Source organism: Tenrec ecaudatus, chromosome 10 (genome assembly GCF_050624435.1).
Source record: "Tenrec ecaudatus isolate mTenEca1 chromosome 10, mTenEca1.hap1, whole genome shotgun sequence".
NCBI lineage: Eukaryota > Metazoa > Chordata > Mammalia > Afrosoricida > Tenrecidae > Tenrec > Tenrec ecaudatus.
In genome coordinates, this window is record NC_134539.1 from 15494745 (window position 1) to 15515825 (window position 21081).

The 21081-nt window shown below is 46.3% G+C and overlaps 1 protein-coding gene across 1 annotated transcript in view; it reads right to left on the bottom strand.

Annotated features, from left to right (window-relative positions):
* FREM1 (FRAS1 related extracellular matrix 1) overlaps positions 1–19958 on the bottom strand; it is a 149274-nt gene extending 129316 nt beyond the window's left edge. The window contains exons 1-4 of the mRNA XM_075558865.1: positions 19710–19958; positions 12303–12397; positions 8710–9011; positions 6998–7194 (exon numbers count right to left, since the gene is read on the bottom strand). Coding sequence (XP_075414980.1) covers positions 6998–7194; positions 8710–9011; positions 12303–12397; positions 19710–19958 — 843 coding nt within the window. The remainder of the gene's footprint in view (positions 1–6997; positions 7195–8709; positions 9012–12302; positions 12398–19709) is intronic.
* Between the last annotated feature and the right edge of the window lie 1123 nt (positions 19959–21081).

Genomic DNA, 21081 nt, shown 5'->3' on the forward strand with positions numbered 1-21081 from the left:
GAGGAGGTGCACTGCATCGTGGAATAGGATGTCTTTCAGTGTTGTGGGAGGAAGCCTCCTTGGAGCCGCTGTTACGAGTGCAGGGAAGCTCGGCCGCCTAGCAAGCCTGTGTGTACAGAAGGAAGCACTGGTGGTCCTGCTCCGTCCTCACAATGCCGCCACCAGGTCAATCCAATTGTAGCAGTAGATGCCGCTGATGACCAAACTATACAAAACTTTGACAACTTAACAACAACCAGACAAATAACACGATCACCAACTGGGCAAAGGACTTGAACAGACAGGACAACAAAGAGAATATTCAGATGTCCACCAGGCACCGGAAACGGTGTCCGAGCTATCAGAGCGAAGAAACGAAAAACCACTGTGAGGCGCTGTTTCAATCCTTCTAAGATGGCAGATAGTTTTTAAAAATAAAACAAAACCAGAAACTAACGGATGTGAGCAATCCAAATCAAGCCCACTGCCGGCGAGTCAACAACCCTACACAACAGAGAAGGACTGCTCCCAGGGTTTCCCAGGCTGTAAACTTGCCGGGAGCAGAAAGCCTCATCTTTCTCCCCAAGAGAAGCGCCTGTGTTTTGAACTGCTGACCGCGTGGTTAGCAGCCCAATGCCTGTCCCCCAGTGTCACCAGCACTCCTTAGCATGAGCAAGGATATGCGAGAATTGGAACCTTCCCCGTTGCTGGTAGGAATGCCAGAGGGGTAGAAAGCCCTGTGGTAATTCTCGAAAACTAAAAATCGAACTCCCATCGGACCCAGCAATTCCTCTCCATGGCGTCTCCCCCAGACTGGACACCAGAGACAATGTGCAATGCAGCACTGTTCCCGACAGAGGGAACGGCCCAGTGCTCATCACCAGCTGAATGGGTCCATAAAGCAGGCCGCACCCTACAGTGGCAAACTACTCAAGCTGTAGGAGAGAGAAAGCCATGAACCTGCTACAGTGTGGATGGAGCTTGAGGACATTAAGCCACGAGAAATAACTAGCCACTAAAGGACAGATAGAATATGACCTCACTGTATAAAAACACAAGAGAAGGCATACATACACAGACCCTCATTGATTAGTGGTTATCGGGGAGAGATAGAAGGGGGGAGGGGATAGCATTGATGGGAAAATCAAACTGATTAAAGAAAGGTAGGGCTGCCCAGTCAGTAATGTAATTGCTAACAATAAGGTATAGACAGTGAAAAAGTTGACTTGGCAAAGAAATGTGATATATTTACAACAATGAACACACAAAAGAGCGGCTGCTGAGGCTGCTGATGTCCAGCAAAGCACCTCACGAGATGTGGTCGCTTGTTTTGGGTCTAATCGTGTGTTTAATGTTTCTGTTCTATTTCCTACTTCACTGATGCACACCTCGAATCTTAAAAGGTTGCCAGCAGCCAATCTGAGACCAACTATTATCCTCTAGTAACCTGGAGCCACTGAGGAAGAAGAACCTCAGAAGTTGGAGGAGAGTGTGGAATGAATGGAGGGTGTGGAATGAATGGAGGGTGTGGAATGACTGGAGGGTGTGGAATGACTGGAGGGTGTGGTCTCTGCCTCTGTGAGCAACTGCTTCCTTTGAAGTAAGACCAGAAGACGTGGAGGGTCCCCCACTCCAACTACTCAGCGTTTTGATAGAAGATTCTAAGAATCCTCATCAAACAGGGAGTAATGTAGAACAGAATTCCAAATTTCCATCACTCAGGGTTTCTGGAGTAATGGTAGCTGGGTGAATCCCTGGAAGTATTAACATCAAATCTGTAGATTTTGAATCTTTAGACTTTAATCTTTACATGTTCAATAAGAAATATCCCCTGAAGTCTTCCTCATACAAAATAACTCGACTCTCACTGCCATTGAATGCTGCCTCTCTGGATTTCCAAGACTCACTATTTACAGTAGAAAGCCCTCTGAGCCGCGCCCCCTCCTGCCCATCCCTGGATGTTCAGAAACGGGAAGGAGAGAAGGGCCAGTGGGAAATCGAGAAGACGGTCAAATCCTTCCCCTGCCTGCTGGCTGCACCATTCACAAAGATGAATGATGTTCTGAGACTTCCCAGGTTTCGAGGATCCTCTCCATGTGATTCAAAGGTATGCATCAGGGTGTCGTGCTTGTAGAGTAGAGGGCCAGTGACAAAGAGGGAGACCCCCAATGAGAAGGACTGACACAGCTGCTGCAACAATGGGTTCAAGTCTGTGAACAACTGCCAGGACCGGCCAAGGACCGGGCAGTGCTCCCTTCTGGTGTGCAAGTGTCTCTGTGAATTGGAACGGGCTCGATGACATCTAATAACCATAACTACTACTACTCCGTGAACTCGTTCACAAAATTACCTGAAGATGCATAATTTGAAAATCTGACCATGGGAAAAGCAGGGTATTATAGTACTGGTGCTGAACACTGAGACCAATTGGTCCTACAGCTATGTTTAAATAAACACGCTAGTTTCAATGTGCTGACACATCTGCTGCAAACCACCTCTTTCAAGTGCTGAAATGCCAAGAATGTACTTTGAAGACCAAGGTGCACCTGGCCCAAGTCTCCCCTAAATGTGAGAGTTAAGCCAGGAACAAACAAGGAAAACCAAAGAAAAACGGACACCTTGGAATGAGAGTGTTGGCAGAGAAGATTAAAAGGACCTTGGACTTGTAAAGAACAAACAAATCTGTCCTGGAAGAAGTACAGCCAGAATGCTCCTTCGAAGCAAGGAGTGCAAGAGTGCATCGTAAGTACTTTGGGCAGGTCATCAGAAGGGCCCTGTCCCTGGAGAAAGCGCTCAGGGAGGCAGATGAACACAGTGGCCTCCAGGATCAGCCGACACGGCGAGGGGGCAGGGCCAAGGGATTGTTTGGTTCTGTCCTAGAGTCGCTACGGAAAAGAACTGCTAAGATGGCACCTAACAACACAACATGGATGCAAATGTCCACAACATGCGCTTGGAAGAACAGAGATTACGCAAGAAATAGCACATCAAACCATATCCAAAACTGAAACGGCAAGTTGTAAAAAAAAGACGGGGCGGTGAGAGCATAAACGGACTCAGTACTTATCACATAGAGGGGGGACAGAGATAACCTGCCTCACGGATTTCCTTTAAATAGTTAAGAAGCAAAGGTGAAAGAACTTATTTCATTTTTCATAAAATTCAAGGAAAATTTTAATAAAATATAAGAGTTTCAAAAACTAAAGATAAAGGCAAAAAGAATTTTGCAGGTAAAAATTTTGGTTTTGTTTTTAATATCAAAAAAGCCTAAGACATGACTATAGACAAAAAACTATCAATGATTACAACAAACACAGTTTATGTTAACTTACGTATGGCAAATATTCTCAAACTTAATGAAAATATCTGATTATATGGTTATATGTGTCTTACAGGGAAAGCACTTAAAATAAAATGTCCCAAAAGGATAGAAAATAAAAGAATGGTTAGAATTTATCTTGTTAAGAATAAGAGCAAAAGGAACAATATTGTTTTCCAACACAGATGAATTTAGGGTAAAAAATATATTTTTAAAAGATAAAGTCGGAAAAAATGAGGAGCCAATGCCAGGGGCTTAAGTGGAAAGCAAATGTTTTGAGAATGATGAGAGCAATGAATGTACAAATGTGCTTTACACAATCGATGTATGTATGGATTATGATAAGAGTTGGATGAACCCCTAATAAAATGATTTTTAAAATTAAAAGATAATGTCAGTTGATATTGGTAAAATATACAAGTATGCTTCTAAGCATCATTCCATCTAATATTGTTCGGGCTGATCCAGTGTGGTATAGAACACAAGTAAGAAGAGTAATTACTGAAGAGAAAATGACAAAATTATCATTGTTAATGAAAGATATAATTAGGTTCTTTAAAAACCTAAAGGACTGAAAAATTCTTAGAATAATTGAATTCCGAAAAGAAGCCAGATAAAAGGAAATGACACCAAAAGTAGCCTTTCTATTTATGATAAATAATTAATGAGGAGATATTAGAGGCTCATGAGGGAGGGTAGCTTTCTACTCACAATAGTTACACAGAACAAGCTGCCTAACAGCGAGCTGAACACGTGCGTGTGATTTACATGAAGGAAACGTCCATATTTACACATGGAGACGTATAAGAGAACAATTTGCCTCCATGACAAGCGAGACCAGGATCCTTCGAGACTCGATATAGTAAATGGTCTAATAGTCCAACCCTTCCCAAAATCTCTTACCATTTTAATTCCATCTTGGTAAAAATCTTTAGGGGCTTTTGTTTGGAAACTGACATGGATGATATGTAATTATTTATCTGGACCGATGACTAGGCAGAATGACAAGAAACTTTGTAGAGGGAAAGGGAGGGCTGTATCCATGACAATAAAGTGTATTATCGACCTTTACTAATTACAATAGGGTATTGTTCCCTAAGCAGGCAATTCTAAGAGGCTAGCCTTGAAATAGTAGGCATAAAGTCTTGCTATTCAATACATGGGAATTAATCATGGGAAATCCGTAAGACAAATGAATTATTCAATAACAGCATTAAAATTTTGAAAAAGAAACAAAAACCAAAGACTTTCCTAAATGAAGAGAAGTTTTTTTAAAACCTGGAAGAAATTATTGATGAATAGTCACTTACTTTACATGGTAGACTGTACAAGCATAAAAATAATAAAGATACAAAATTTCATATATAATATGACTTCAGTTCCATAATACAAGCTCTATTCTGGTGTGAATATCTTCCCATACTGTGGGTGTGTGTATGTGTGTGTGTGAAAATTAATGGTAGGAATACAACTAGTTTTATTTCTTCTTTTATATCTTCTTGTGTTTTTAAACTATTCTCTACAGTGAGTATATTACAAAATATATACAAAAGTATATATTCACAAAATAATATACTTTATTACTTGCCATACTGACTATTAAGTAAGTTAATGCTAAATAAAGTAATACAGTTATTTAAACCCTCTTGGTAAAACTGGCATACAATCATAAATAAAAGAAATTCCCAAACTCAATAAAATAGGAAAAATAATTTTTAAATTATTCAGAAAGAAAAACGGCTCTGATTTTGTCATGGAGACAAATACTAACAGTAAAAAAAAAAAAAATTGAGTCAAAGCTAATAGACCAAACAACGAGACTTCAGGACTTGGCTCAGCCAGAAAAGATCCATGAGCATATGGACAAAGTATTTTACCTCCCTGGGTCGGTCAGTACTATAATACAAACTAAGAGGCTTGATCTAAACCAATTATTTTCAAGGCTGGCTAATCACAATCAAAACATGAAGTGTTTACTGTGCACCAGGCATTGTGCAACCTGCTTTATAAAAAACATCGCATTGAATTAAGAAATATGTACTGTTTTAAGATGGGGGAAATGAAGCATAAAGCTTAAGGTCATGCAAATAGTTAGAGGTTTGAGCCCAGCCTATCTAGGCCCAGAGTTAATCCTGCAATTACCTTACAGATGGAACTAAACCCTTCAAAACATAGGTTTCTGCCCAAACTTATTTGCCCTACCACCCCCTTTTCAGAAAAACATTACTTAGCACCCCCCCCCCCCTAGCAATAAAAACGTGTGTTCTATAGCCCACAATCCAGGATACAACGTGGGTATCTCCTTTTTCAGCCCCTGGGATCATCCCAGCACCTCTAGGGGGTGGTCTTGCTCACTTGGGAAACATTGCTTTTAGGCCCCCCCAAGAGATCTAGCTGATCCACTGCACTCTCTATCTCTAAACCCTTTCCAGATCTCCATCCTAAAATCCTGCGATCCTGTTTTACCATGCTTTATCTTATCAATTCCTTGGGGTAATGTTCGATAGCTGACTGGCCCTCTGAGCAGAAATGCTAGCAAGAGGCCAGGCTGGAGATCTCTCACTGAGCATCATCTCAGATCATCTTATACCTGCACACAATCTGAGTTGTTTCCCCAGGTGCACTGTTTCTCCGTTCTTCCCAGTGCCCAAAGAATGCACTGTGTGAATTAGTCGAGTCCATGCTTACAGTGTCGTGCACATTGACCCTACTTTATGTCATCATGTCGATGTGAAGACAGCAACAAGAAGAACTGGCAGGATGCTTGAAAAGAAAGATCCACTGATCCTGTAGGAAAACCTCAAACCGAATGCCCAGAAGTCATGTGTACCCTGATCCCAAACTGTCCTGTGATGCCACAGTCAAGAAGAATGGATGTCTCATACACTCCTTGAGAGAATTATTGATGTGAGTTCAAACTGACAACAGTTCATCTAAAACCCAGATGAGAACTTGGAGGAGCAGAGTCTTGATACTTGGTGATGGGGTGGAAGCCTGGCTCAGCGTGCAGTATGTAACCCATAGTGCCGAACTGTGGGTGTAGAAATGGTGAAGAGATGTGTGTACGGCTGTATACTGCCACCAAAAAGAAATGAAATGTTCTTTAAAGAAGGGACATTGGAATTCAGGTGAATTTTGTCTGTTTTCCCAATGATCAACTCTCCCTCCCAAGGTCTGGAAGAGTGTAACCAAGACACTCTTATTGTCCACCACAACTACAACGGCCGGACTGAAAACATCCTGCACATCGCCCCTGGTCTTGCAGAGGGGGTGGGTGAATTTCCTAATTTTTGCCAATAGGTGCTGATGGCCAAAGTGGGGGAAGATGGCCAAAGTGGCCAAAGACGCGTTAAAGAAAAAATGTTGCAGCAGGTCTGATGCCAAGCTGAAAATGTTGAAGGTAAAGAAAGAAGAAGGTTGAAATAGAACCAGGCCCAGGCCTTCCCAAGTTGTCTTAGTTATCTTAGGGCTAGAAAGGGGTCAGAGAAGGGACATTTGATGCTGATATTATAGATAAAAGCTGCCATCTTAAGGACCTAGTGGTGGAATGGGCCTGTAATGTTCCAATGAGTCCAGAAGCAGTTCCACGCGCCACAGGACAGTGACCTCCCCCGGGCAGGGAAGCCAGCATGAGCTCCCCTGGAAGTGGATCTCTTGCTCGTGGATCCACGGGAGCAGACACAGAACCCCCAGCTCTACCTTGTATATGATTTTACTCCTGCTGTCTGTGAGGTCCAGCTGGATGGAGATGTAATCAATGTTGGGGGAAGGGGGGTCCAGGTGTTGATAGTGAAGCCCCATCCGCAGGAACTCCTCACAGCTCACTTTGAGACGTCCTACTTTCTTCACTCGGACCGCACAGCTTCCACCTGGACACCTCAGTTCTGTTCCCAGGTCTGGAAAGCACAGCATTGGGTTAAGACAGCCATGGGAACATAAAGATGGTTACATTTTAAAACAAATCCTCCCTCCAATGGATATTTATTCCTCTCTTGACCCCCCTCCCCACCAAATATTCATTTGTACCCTCCCATGAGTCACTGGGTGGGTTTTCATAAAAGCTTGTCATTACATGCCACAGAAAAGAACACTTGACCAGTGGTCTCACCAGTCCCCTTGGCTATCAAAAATCACAGTGAGAAAATAATAATAGGATGTGTCTTTGGGGCTTAGACACCGCTGGACAACAGGCCACCGACTCACTAAAGTGTCCGTGATCTTAATTCCTTCATGCCATCAGCTTTCAGGGCGCCATCATGCAATCTCTACTATTTCAACTCACTGACATTCTTTCCCCACGCTGCCCATCACACATTCAATTCCTACAGTTCCCGCCAGGCCCAGTTAGTCTTCCATCGGAACCTCCTCTTACATAAGTCTTGGAAACCTGAGCCGACCTGCTTGCTACTGTCCACTGGAAAACACAATTGTCTTTCCAACCGTCTTTCCCAAGCCAATTTTTCACCCTTGTGGGATACATGAAGCTCACGGGTCACTGACTCATTGAGTCTCATTTCTCTGGTGTTCAGAATGGCTAGTTTGCTTCTTAAGCAGATGGTTGTGAGAACTGAATGAGCAGAGCTAAGGGCGAGTGTGCGTTTAGCTCCAAACTGCTGTCTACAGTCAAGGCATCATCACTATGAGTTTCCCTTGTAGTTCTTGGTCTGGTCCACAGAACATAGAACACGCCTATGCATGTGTGGTGTTGCGTCTGCTCACGGTCAACTCCAACTCACCTCGACCCTACAGGACAAAGGACAGTGACCACAGCGGGTCTCCTAGGCTGGAATCTTTACACAAACAGCTTTCCCAAATGTTCTCCCGTGATGCCACTGCTTGTGTTTGAACCACCAACCTTTAGGTTGGCCATGGATCCTGAACCACGCGTGGCATTCAGGGACGTATTGCTAATAACAATATTGCCCTTGTGTGCCTTCACGTCAATATGGGTTCGTAGCAGTGCTGTAAGACAGACTGGAACTGCCCCATAGAGTTTCCTGGGCTCTTATGTTTATGGGAGAAATCTCCAGGCTGTCCCTCCCACCGGCCTTCAGTGAGCGACAGAGTGCTTAACCAGGCACAGCCCACAATTACGGAGCCTGTCCCACGAGGCACGTTCTACATGTCATCTCACCAACTCCCATCTACCAACTGATTTCACGGAGACTTGGACAGATAGGGTCCTGTCACTGCCTACTCTAACACAGAGAGCAAACACCATGGGCCGTTCCCAACCCCAGGACTCTGAGCTCAAAGTTTCTACACGGTCATCCACCATACAACACGTTTTCAGTTAGCTAAAAGTCCCACCTAGACAATAACTAACACTGTCTGCCGAGGTGGAAGGTGATGACCTGTAGTCAGTCTTGGCTGATTAGTTGCATCCAGATAATAATGAAAACATAGCCTACGCGTCTCGGGGAAAAAGCTGTGGGGCTGATCTCCACGCGGTCCCTCCGGCCCAGGCTCCACCAGGACCATCTGGCCGTGGGCGGGCAGCCAGGTTCCCACAGGGTCCAGGCTGACGGTGCACTCCAGGTTAGCCGCCCCACCATAATCAAAGCTGAGCACGTTCTTATCAATGGCCCGGGACAGCCCATGGAATTCCGACACCTCCAGCACACTGGGGCTCATGCGGATGATGTTGCAGTCGGGTTCCAGGAGATAGACCCTCAGGATAAAGGTTTCCGTGAAGGTGTCCGTTTCAGTAAACCTGTGGAGAAAAATGCAGCAAAGGCAAGGTTTGTGGGCACTCAGATTCTTCAGATATGTGTTCCTGGCCCGAAGGGTAAGGAGCGACCCTGACAAAATGTGTGGATTAAGTAGCATTTGGGTTTTGTTGCATACTCAACTCCCACCTCTCTTTGTCTGTGCCTCCTTTTCCATTGCCTTAGCGACAACCCCTTCTTCTGCACCTCTCCCTCCAGTCACCTGTCAACACCTCTCGCTAATGGACCATCCAGATGGGGATTGAGTGACCAGTCCCGAGTGCAAAGTCATCATGTAATTTAAGAACAGCAGCAAGCCTGCAGCATCAGGGCCCGTGTGCTCTTTGGAAACACCACAACATGAGTGGCCATTCACAGCCCGCTTGGGATGTCTTATCGGTTCTTGGCACAAAAAGGGTATTCAGCATTGTTCCTTCCCTTCATCCAGGCCCTGTGATTGCTGTTAGGTGCCAGCGAGTCGGTTCTGACCCATAGCAGCCCTATGCACAGCAGAAGGAAACACTGGCCTGCCCTACACCATCCTCACTATTCTTCCTGTGTGTGATCCCATTGTGGTTGCCGTGGTGGGGGCGCCACAGGCAAGGTAGTTTCTGAGATGACAGAGATGCTTGCCCTTCATTGTAAAGAGGGACAACCGATCAACAATGCACCAACAGGGCGCTTCTAATGGAGGAGCTCTTTTCGCAGCTCAGGAGTTGAGCGAATTCTTGACAAACAGTATCTCATTCAATCCTCACAAGAACCGACAGGAGGCGCTGTTCATCCCATTTTACAGACAAGACCAAGAGGCAGCAAGAGGACAAGTAGTTTGCCCAAGAAGCTAGAACAGAGATACACGGGCAATCAACAGACTCGGATCAACTCTTGCCAACTCCTCTGAATATTCTATGTTTCACAATGTCCTCAAGATAGAGTCATGACTGAACCCCTGACGTGCCCGTAATTCATGCTCCTCAACCCACCCTCTCTACCCTCAAGGAAGGAGCAGCCCAAACCCATCTGCTTTTCCATCCTTTCCAGGCTGCTTCTAACAGCGCAGACAAGCTCTTTGATGTCAGCCTGATTGTTAACTTGACAAACCAGGAAAGACCTAGGAAAGAGCATGCCTGGGATGCGTGCACAGGTTGAACTGAACCCCCTTTCTAACCAATGTTCCTCACCCCAGCTTCCAGGGAGTGTGACCTTCTTTGAAATAAAGCCTTTTAAAATTATTATTAAATGTTTTCATTGGGGGCTCTTACATCTCCCATCACAATCCATACATTCATCCACTGTGTCAAGCACATTTGTACATATGCTGCCATCATCATTTTCAAAGCATTTTCTTTCTACTTGAGCCCTTGATCTCAGCTCCTCGTTTCCCCCTCCTTCTCTCATGAACCCTTGATAAGTTATAGATTATTATTTTCATATCTTATATCGTCCTATTACCCTTCACCCACTTTTCTGTTGTTTGTTCCCCTGGGGGTGGGGGTTAAATGTTGATCCTTGTGATCAATTCCCCTTTTCTTCCCCCACCCCCACCCCTTATCCTCCTGGTATCTCTATTCTCATTGTTGGCCCTGAGGGGTTGATCTATCCCGGATTCCCAGTGTTGTGGGCTCTTCTCTGTAGCAGTGTGCATGTTCTGGTTTAATATGATTTGTAAAGTAGAATTGAGATCATGATAGTGGGGGTACGGAAACATTAAATAACTAGAGCAGTGGTTCTCAACCTTCCTAATGCCACGACCCTTTAATACAGTTCCTCATGTTGTGACCCCCAGCCATAAAATTATTTTCATTGCTACTTCATAACTGCCATTGTGCTACTGTTATGAATCAGGTGACCTTTGTGAAAGGGTCGTTCAACCCCCAAAGGGGTCAGGACTCACAGGTTGAGAACCACTGAATTAGAGGAAAATTGCGTGTTTCGCTAGTGCTATGCTGCACCCTGAGTGGCTCATCTCTTCCTTGTGCCTCTCCTGTGAGCAGATGTCCAACTGTCCACAGATGGGCTTTGGGTCTCCACTCCACACACACACCCCACATTCACAGTGAGGAAATAAAGTCTCGGTCCCTAGAGGCAACTGCTCTCAAGGCGATCCTGAGTCATAATAAATATCATCAAGTGAGGATGAGGTCAGACTGAATTAGGGTTGCCTTTGTCAAGGACTGACTGACCAGTCTCCTCGTGAGCAGAGGGAATTTGGTGCCCAGCCACACCGGTACACACAAAGAGAACACCGTGCGGGGAGGAGAAAGGGAACGGAGTGCTTAGTCCACAAACCAGGGACGCCAAGGACTGCAGGCCACCGCCTGAAGCAAGGAGAGAGGGGTGAGCTAGATCTCCCTTGGAGTCAGCAGAAGGAGCCAATCACTGGAGCCTTTCTAGAATGACCCACTGTTTCAATGTCTTCTGCCAAAGTCATTTTCACGGGTGTACTGCCTGAGAGCAAGTCACACTGAGGTATTGTAGCCAAAGGTTTATCAAAGCAATAAGAACGAAGTCGGGAGGGAGCGCAGGGAGGGGACTACATTAAGGTCTAACTCGGCCCGCACTGAGTTCTCTGTTGCTTCTATGGAGCCTATGCTTCCAGTCTATCGCCATGAACTTGTTTATAATTAAAATTTGCATTGAGTTACAACTCATAGACAGGACCCTCTCTGAAAGTGTACAACGCCCTGATGTATTCGCAGGTTGCATAACTACTGTTATAGTTGTTGGCTGTCTTCAATTTGTGCCGCCGACTCAACTACCACATGCCCTGGGAGCCAAGCACTGTCATCCGTTGGGCTTCCCTGAGTCGATATCTTGGAAGTGGATGGCGAGGCCCCTCTTCTTGGTATGCCTTAGCCTGACAGCCCCACTGGAACCTGGTCAGCACCACGCAGCCCACAAACCTCCGCTAACGCGGGTGTGCTGACTGTACTTGAGATGAGTTGGGTGGGAATTGAACCCAGGTCTCCCACATGAAAGTGAAAATTCTCTCAGGGAGCCACCCCTGCTTCTTTGCAGCCATTGTCTTTATTACCAGAACACCAGAGACACCTGGGCAAGCACAAGAACTGACTACAGAAAAGCCCCCAACAGATGACTCACATCCCGATCCTGGAAAGGTGGCTGCGGTGCTTGCTTCACATGGGCAGGGCTCAGTTTCCGGAGCGCTTTCTGGTCTGGAACCCAGTCATGCCCCGTGTGGGTAATACTCGTCCACACGCAAAACCACCCCCCCACCAGGAAGTCCACAGACTGGTTCTCTGGCAAAGGCTGAGCGGCATTCCTAGGAGGCTTACCTGTAAAGTCGGAGCTTCACTGCGTCTTCGTCCAGAATCGGGCAGCCATTGTGGACATACTTGACTTCGTTAGGAAGGAAATGGCAGTCAAAAACCTAGTTCACACGAAGAAACGGACAAAGGTGTGTGAGAAAATGGGCACAAGGTCTTCTTTGAAATTCTTCTACTAGTGGAGTGCCTCCTGGAGAAGTGACGGACTGTCATTGCATTGTGGTGTGGCCATCTGACGACCTCTACCCCACCCCCATGCCCCCCCTTGTTCCGATAGCTGATATTTTCATAATAGCTGTAAACTAGGAAAATCCCAGCAGATGAAGCAGATATTTGAGAGGCAATTGCTGCTCTGGATAATGATTTTCTTATAGCCCACAGCACATTTAAAAGATGGTGCCTTTTGTCAAAATCGTATTTCCTCACACCCTTCCGGGGTTCGAGCAACGGTGTACGTGTATGTGTATGTGTAGGCAAAGGCAGACAGGAGCCCTCACACAAGCACACTGTGTTGTCATTGTTGGGTTCTGGTAATGTTGACTTGCGGTGACCCCGTGGGACATAGCTCCCCCCCCCGCACCAGGATCTTCTTGTCATTAATCTTTATGGGAACAGAGCACTAACCACAGTGCCTAACCACTGCTCCACCAGGGACCCTATAGTTCTCGTATTCATGTGTGTGTGTGAGTATACACACACACATATGCATATGTATGTATGTATATATGTGTGTTTGTGTACATATTAGAGAGAGAGAGAAAGTTTTTCATATACTCGCTCCTCACTTTGATTAGATTCCAAATACGCAGTTATTAAGGGGAAACTAGCATTATACAACAATGGAGGATGGCTACATTACATAACTGGCAAACCACCAAGCACATGGCCCGGCCCTATGGATACATAACTTGAACCTCACGGCCATCATTACTCTCCCCTCCTACCCCGGAGTCTGTTACAGCCCGGCGTCAATTGTTACTGTGCAAGATAGCCAGTCTTCACGGTGGCTGTAAATGTGAAATTCAGAAAAAGAGATTACCGGTAAGTAAAGATCAGGCTATAGACGAGAGTTCTTCAGAAAATTTATGGGGGTGGGGGGGGGGATAATCCATGATCTTTTTATTCCATTTTCAAGTGCCCCCACCTAGCCTTCTCCTCGCTTTTGATACTTTGATTTCTTTTCTAAGGAGAAAGTTTTCATAGCCAAAGATGAAGTCACTTCCAAGAAACACAAATAACAAAATCCAAATACAGAGGAAGGAAAGATAGCAGAGCTTCAATTGTGAACACCCAATTTTCAGAAGGCTATGGATGACAGGGGGGTACCTACATCCATCTGTAGGGTCCCACGTGGAAGAAGCCCCTGGTGGAGCCCTTCTGGCCACAGTCAAAGGACTGGGCCCCCGGTGGATCCCCTTTGGCCACAGTCGAAGGACTGAGCCCCCAGTAGATCCCCTCTGACCACAGTCAAAGGACTGGGCCCCCGGTGGATTCCCTCTGACCACAGTCAAAGGACTGAGCCCCCGGTGGATCCCCTCTGGCCACTGTCAAAGGACTGGGCCCCCGGTGGATCCCCTGTGACCACAGTTGAAGGACTGGGTCCCCGGTGGATCCCCTCTGACCACAGTTGAAGGACTGGGTCCCCGGTGGATCCCCTCTGACCACAGTTGAAGGACTGGGCCCCCGGTGGATCCCCTTTGGCCACAGTTGAAGGACTGGGACCCCGGTGGATCCCCTTTGGCCACAGTCGAAGGACTGGGCCCCCGGTGGATCCCCTTTGGCCACAGTCGAAGGGCTGGATTAACCTTGAAGTCAGACAGCCACTATTATAAAGCGGATTATGACCGAGGGAACTATGTTATAATGTGATGCCTCGTCATTTGATCTCCCCCTTCACCCATTTTGGATTTGTTCTAGTTTTACATATTCCTTGCTTTTTTTCTCGACAGAAGTTTTGTTCTCTGGTGTATCTTAATACTGTTGGTGGTCTTATTTTCTGTCTTTCTTTTTAAAATATATTTGCTGTTTCTAAGGGTCTCTGTTTCCTACTTTAGGAAGCACAGGAGGGGCAGATGTATAGAGACAATAATTGGTGTGATGACTTACTGGGTTTCGGGGTGGGGGTTGGAGAGAAATGGGGAGCAAATAATAAACGCAGTGGTGGGGTGTTTTAGAACTGATTATAGTAATGTATATGCAACTTTTTAAATACGACTGAACTATGGAAGTGTATGATAGGTGAATTACATTTCAGTAAAACTTTTGGGGGGAAAGCAAAGAGGAAGTCACTGACTACGGACACCAGTGCCACAGAACAGAGGCAAGCCTGTCGTTCCGTTGTCTCTCAGATACTCACAAAAGACTGCTTTTGTTACCTGCATAGTAGCAGAAATGGGAGACCAATGGAGATTCGACAGAAATTTCCTTTGTACAATTAACATAACAGTGAGCTGTACTCAGGTCTCACAATCAATAAGATGCCTACAGAAGTATCTCTGCTTCCATGTACGTCATGACCCTCATTCTGCCCAATCGGAACTGACAGCGCCCTGAGACAGACCCCTTAGGATTTATGTCTTGTGACGATTTGAGCTCACGATGTCGGCTCTGTCCCTTTTTGCAGCCTCAAACGTTTTTCAGGCAACACAACCCACCCTAGGAAGACTTCATCACTGATACAAATGACGCTTTTCCCATAGACTTCAATGGCTCCTCTCTTTAATTGACAACCAGGAAGGAGATGAAGGAAAGAGCCTGCCCCCATATCGTTGACAAATAGTCATGGTAATAAAGAGACAATCTGCTTTGTTAAAAGAAACACCTGTTTTATGTTTCATAATGTGTTTTCCTTTTATAAAGGGCGACAACCATAATTGTCCATAAATTTACTAACTAAAACAAAGGAGAGCTAAATCCTGTTCTAATTACTGTCTAGCTTTGTTTTTTTTCCACTTCAACTGCTTTTCAATTACAATTTATAATTAAATTGTCACACATTCCTAACTCATTGCTCACTTTAATGACAGTAAACTGGTTCAAACTAGAGATCTTTTCTCACTGTGGCATTTCCTCCTCAAAAGAGCAAGCTCAGTGCTCAACTGGGTACTTCCCCACCCAGGGAAGCCCTCGCTTTGGATCAGGTGCGAGAGGTGCTGTGGGTGAGGAAGCCTTTTTGCTAAAACCTAAGCAGAGCATGCGGCCATCGACTTGGTCTTCTGGAAGAGGTCAGGGGGCTATCTCAACAGCGGGTATGGGGGGCTCCCATCGAAATCCCCAAATATCCAATAGGAAAAATGAACCTGTTGGTCTGAACTAGACAAACTTCAGTAATGAAATGAAAACACTAATTGAACAGATGTTAAACAAAACATTTTCGAGGCAAATCGCATGAAACTGTTCATTACACAGCAGGGTGCTGTTAATACAATCGTCTCGCAAGAAATGGGTTCACATAAGGCTTGCTTTCAACTTACTATTAAGCGCTATTAAAGAATAATGTTTAGGCGTCATGTGTTGTGCATGCACCCTCGGTTATGCTGAATTTCAAACACTCCCTAGGAGACGGATGCCTGGGGAGGACCACGCCAACCTGGATTAAAAACTAGCTCTCATTCCAAAACGAAAACCAACAAGAAGACAGCACCGGGGACGCTTGTTGTTGTTGGACTTATTAGAACAATTCGAAAAGCAGGAACAATCTCCTGGAAATTAGACCAAGTCCTCCTAACATAAGAGCACCCATTTCATTATCGTTCAAAGTTTAACCATTTGGTACACACACACACACACACACACACACACACACAAATGAAACTTCATGGTTGTTTTGGTTTGTTTTTTTTTTTGAAACTTCATGTTTTAACAAGCTCCTTTGGTACCGATTTTGGAAGAGAAAATTACTCATTAATTCCAATCTCATCAGATTTACCGGTGGAAATGCACACCTGAGTATTCAGGCTCTAGTTCTTTGTCTGATTTTTAATGAGAAGTCAGTTGAGACTACTCAGCGCACCCTCAGTTCTTTGCAGTCAAGAGTTGCCCCAGACAGCTCAGCACTCGATTGTTTCTGCTCTTTATTGTCTGTCTAGTAACTAGATCTTTGCCTTTAAACCAAAGAAGGTCTGAAATAGACATGACTTGGATGTCTATTCTAGCCCTTGATCTTTGTGACCCAAAATGGTTTCTTCCAAGTAGAGGCACTCAGATCCCTTTTGCTCCCTGGTGCCCCCAAACAGGCCAAATGATAAGGAGCCCTGATGGGGCTGTCAGGTAAGAAGCATTGGTTGGACTGCAAGCCACAGGGTCAGTGGTTCCAACCCACCAGCTGCTCCGAAAGATAAAGAGGAGGCTGGCTGCTCTCATAAACAGCGATAACCTCAGAAATCCCATACAGGGTCCCTGTGAGTCAGAAGCAACTCGGTGGCAATGGGTTTGGGGATATTAAAGTAGCACTGAGCATACAGGACGGAGACAATTCCTTTGCTGTGAGGGAGAAAACACCTGCAGTTGCATCGAGAGAGGAGCCCACCGAGGGAGCTGTGTGAGCACAGTGGTGGTGGTGCTGAGGACACCTCTGCGCGGCAACCCCGTGGATGGAGACGAGGAGAGCACACCAGGGTCTCCCAGGCGGTGGGCTTTTTGAAACAGAATGCCAGGTGTGTCTTATGACTGCACCTGAGGGTGGGCTCCAACCACCAACCTTCGATTCGCCGTTTTGTGTTTGACTGACTGTCTCCTCTAAGCAGTAATAGCATAGGAGCCCTGGTGGACGTTAGGAGTTGGACGGCTAACCACAAGGTCAGCAGTTTGAAACCACCAGCCAGCTCCACAGGAGAAAGTGAGGCTTTCCACTGCCATAAAGAGTGACAGTCTCAGAAACTCACAGGGGCAGTCCCACCCTGTCCTACAGGGTCCGAGTTGACTCGATGACAGAGAGAAGTAGTCATCGATCTTGCCCCAAATTGCCTTCTACAATACTTCAAACTCATGTCTACCCTAAGGACAGAGCAGAAGTGCCCTTGGGGACTTCTGAGGCTGCAAATCTTCCCCTTCTAAGAAGGGAAAAGAGAGAGACCGGCCCGGCCTTTGTGAGACGTGTGTGTGTGTGTGTGTGTGTGTGTGTGAGTGTGTGTGTGTGTGTGTGTGTGTGTGTAGAGCCCTGAGCTAAGTACTCCTGGACAGACAGCCTGAGAGCGGAGGCAATCTATGGGAGTTTTGCTTCTCTTCTTCCCTAATACTGCTCAGTCTCACTTCTTTTTGTTTTTTCTTACTTCTAAATATATGTTAAAGAACTTTTATTAAAAACTATGGATGGAAAGACACTCAGTTTTATCAGAGACCCTGGTTAGCTTAGTAGTTGAGCCTTATGTTGCTCTCCCCCAAGGATGCGAGCATTTGCCTTTGACTGTGCTCTGTGTTCGAATTGCCACCGCCTGCTGTTGAGGTGATCCGATGCTAGGAGCTGGAATAGCCGTGAGTTTGGGTGTTTTCTTTTGTTTTGGATTAGATGCATCCCACTTAGCATACCTGAGCTCTACATGTGAGCTACTATCCCCGACTGACAGAAGACAAGCCAATAGATTTACAGCATACAATTTATGTTAGGAGAAATATTATTAAAATGGCCAAAAATGGGATTACATTGCCCAAGAGACTGAGACCATTATTGCCTACGTCTACCAGTTTTATATGCCTGTCTAAAGTTCTTTGACCAAAAAACCAATAATAATAGTTCTTGTGGTAGACTGGGCCAGACATTGATTGGGTTGCTGTCCCATCTAGAATACCCCCGGGATGGGAGCCCCTGATGTTTTCCAACTTTGGGCTAAAATTTTAAATGTAGTGTGTAGAATATCTACTAGATAGAACATATCATGTTGAGCAAGCACCCCATCAAAATGTCTATAACATCTAAGTACCACTTTTTTAAAAACTGTTCATCGATATTTAAGTTTAGCACCACTTTTTAATAACCTCCGGGAGGTTGTCTCGTTAGCAAACGGAGGTGAAATTCCTATGAAAGGTTCAGCCGATGGAAGGGAGCACCATCCTGAGAAAGAGCAACAGCTCCCAGTGCTCCACTTGCCGATGAGTCCTTGCTGATTTCAACCACTGTCCGAACAAGCAGTGGAACCAGGGCCAATTTGCTCCCAGGCGTCGGTGTAAACCCCCTCTGACAACACATAAAAATGTCTACTTTTAAAGCCCAAAAGACCAACCACAGGATGCCCTCAGAGAATAAAGTCTGAAGGTTTTGATTAATGGAAACGTGACGTGGGCATTTATAAAGAATGCTGAATACTTAAAGGGAAGTATGTTCCCATCTCTTTTCTAACCAAGCACCTCTTACTCAAGGACAGTCCAGGTGAGGTTACTAGATGAACATGCGGTCCCGCCAGCTTTTGCCCTTCTGAGGTCACCCTTGCAAGAGCGTCCTGAAGTCTTGGTACTGCATCTCCAGGGCACACTAGGGAGGCCGGCGAGGTCATGTCGGGCAGTTTCCGGTGAAGACTCCACATCCCTCAACTCCCACCCTTAAAAAGCCGCCTGGTTCCTCCTTTTCCCTTTTCCCATGCCTCCCGGAGTTGGGCCTGTGTGCCTTCCGACCCATCACACAGCGGCCCAAAGGGACAGAGGAGAGCTGTTCCGTTGGGTTGCCGAGGCTGAAATCGGTGTGGGGACAGATGGCTAGATTCTTCCTCCTGCACCGCTGTGCGTGGGCTCCAAGAACCTGCTAGCAGCTGGGTGCTTCACCTCTGTGTGTGCGCGCGCACACACACACACACACACACACACACACACACACATACACACACACACACACACACACACCGGCTCCTTACAGAGAAACGGAGAGATGTCTGGTTGCCTTCCCTTGCCCTTGTCCAACTGGTGGGATTTGCACTCTTCAATAGAAGAGGAGAAATTGGACATGTGAGTTGACTGGCAGTAGGATTTTTTTTTAATCCATACATTCTTTTGACTCTGCCTCCTTCCCTGGTGACATCGTGGTTACGAGTTGGGCTTCAATGCGTAAGGGCCGAAGTTCAGAGAAAGACAGTCTTGGAAACTCACAGGGGCCATTCTATCCTGTTCTAGGGGGTCGCTATGCATCAGGATTGACTTGGCGGCGGCAGTGAGTTTTGGGTCCCTCCACAGGTATTAATTAGTGTCGTTAGGAACCCATCCTATTGGCCGCAGCATTGTAACCCAGTCAGCCTAGAAGGTTCTAGAACAAGGTTTACCCCATATGGACCAACAATGCGATGCACGACCTGCTAATTGCAACTCCAACATCTGCCACCTGAGTACCCATCTCAGCATCTCACTTGAGCTCAGAAAGTCGGCCTCCTCCCACTCCCACCCCCATGCCGGCATCGCACACAGGAGAGTGCAGCGCCCTCCGATAGGGCTTACCTGTGGGGTGAGTTTTCCCACCCGCTGGGTGATTGGCTCGTTCACTACCACTTCCACTTTGCAGGCGTCCTTCTCTTTGGGGACAGCAAACTTGAGATTGTCCTCCGACAGGAAGGCAGAGCGACCCTTCATCACAGTCACCCCTAGGTTCACGCTGACGAAGGTGGGGCTGGCCTGGCCCAGAAGCAGCAGCAGCAGGAGGAGGAGGGGCAGCAGGGCACTGGGGACCCCCCAGCACAGAGAGGGCATGCTGACGGAGGGCAGCCTGAAGGTCACCAGGAGGTCCTGCACACAAAGGAGGCGTCTCAGCTTCCTGCAGGAGGGCCAGCTCAGGGGTCCCGACAGTGCGCCCCAGAGTGTCAGAACGCCCTTTTCATTTCGAACTCAGACAAGGAGCCTTTCAGGAGAGGCTGAAGCTTTTAATAAAACTCGCTGATCACTCCTGACAACGCCGGGAAGATTAATGTGCCTCCCACGTGTTTTCAAAATCCTGCAAATGGGAGGGGAGAGAGACCAGAAGGTTAGTGCAGAAGATTGCCACCGACAAAGGAATCTTTCAACCAGTCTATACTTTCAGCTAAATTAAAAACAAATAAACGAACTTGACCTCCATGCAAATAAAAGACCCCACAAGCCATTTCATTACCTCGATTGCGGGCCCCGCTTCCGGCCGACCTGCCCCCACCGGCAAATCATCTGTGTGGTCCCATCAGACACAGCTGGCCTTGCATGGTCCTGGGGGCTCAGAGAGCTGCCTGACTCAGCCTCTGTGTCGCTGGGGAAATGAGGATCCAGCCTAATTTGTGCGAGCAGATAGGACTCCTTACTTGCTGCTTGAAAGCAAGACTGATTCAAAATCAGTTCACCCCAAATGGGACAGGGCCTGAACCAGGTGTTGTGTGAGCACCTTTCTGGCTTTGCTGGGCTGGGAGGACACTTGGCTTTCCGCCAGGCTGGATGGAGCATTTTGGAAACGGGGAGCGGTGAGTCATCCTACCCGATGGAACAGGGCTGATGTACGTGTGAAAACCGTGACATGGAAAAGGTGTTGTTACAAACATATAGTCACCACAATGAAAAAGAAAAGATTGGGATGGAAATTGGAGTGAGTGTGTGTGTGTGTGTGTGTGTGTGTGTGTGTGTGTGTACATAAAATTCCCCCCCCTAAGTGCCTACTTAAGTTGTGTTTAGATACAGCATTAGTCACTGCCTTCAAGTCCATTTCAGCAGAACTACCTGATAGGCTTTCCAAGGCTGTAAATTCTTCCAGACGCAATCAGCCATCTTTTCCTCCCGACTCAAAACCAATGGGTTCTAGTCACCAACCTTCGGGTTAGAAGCAGAGCCCTTTCACTCTTGTGCCACTAGGACA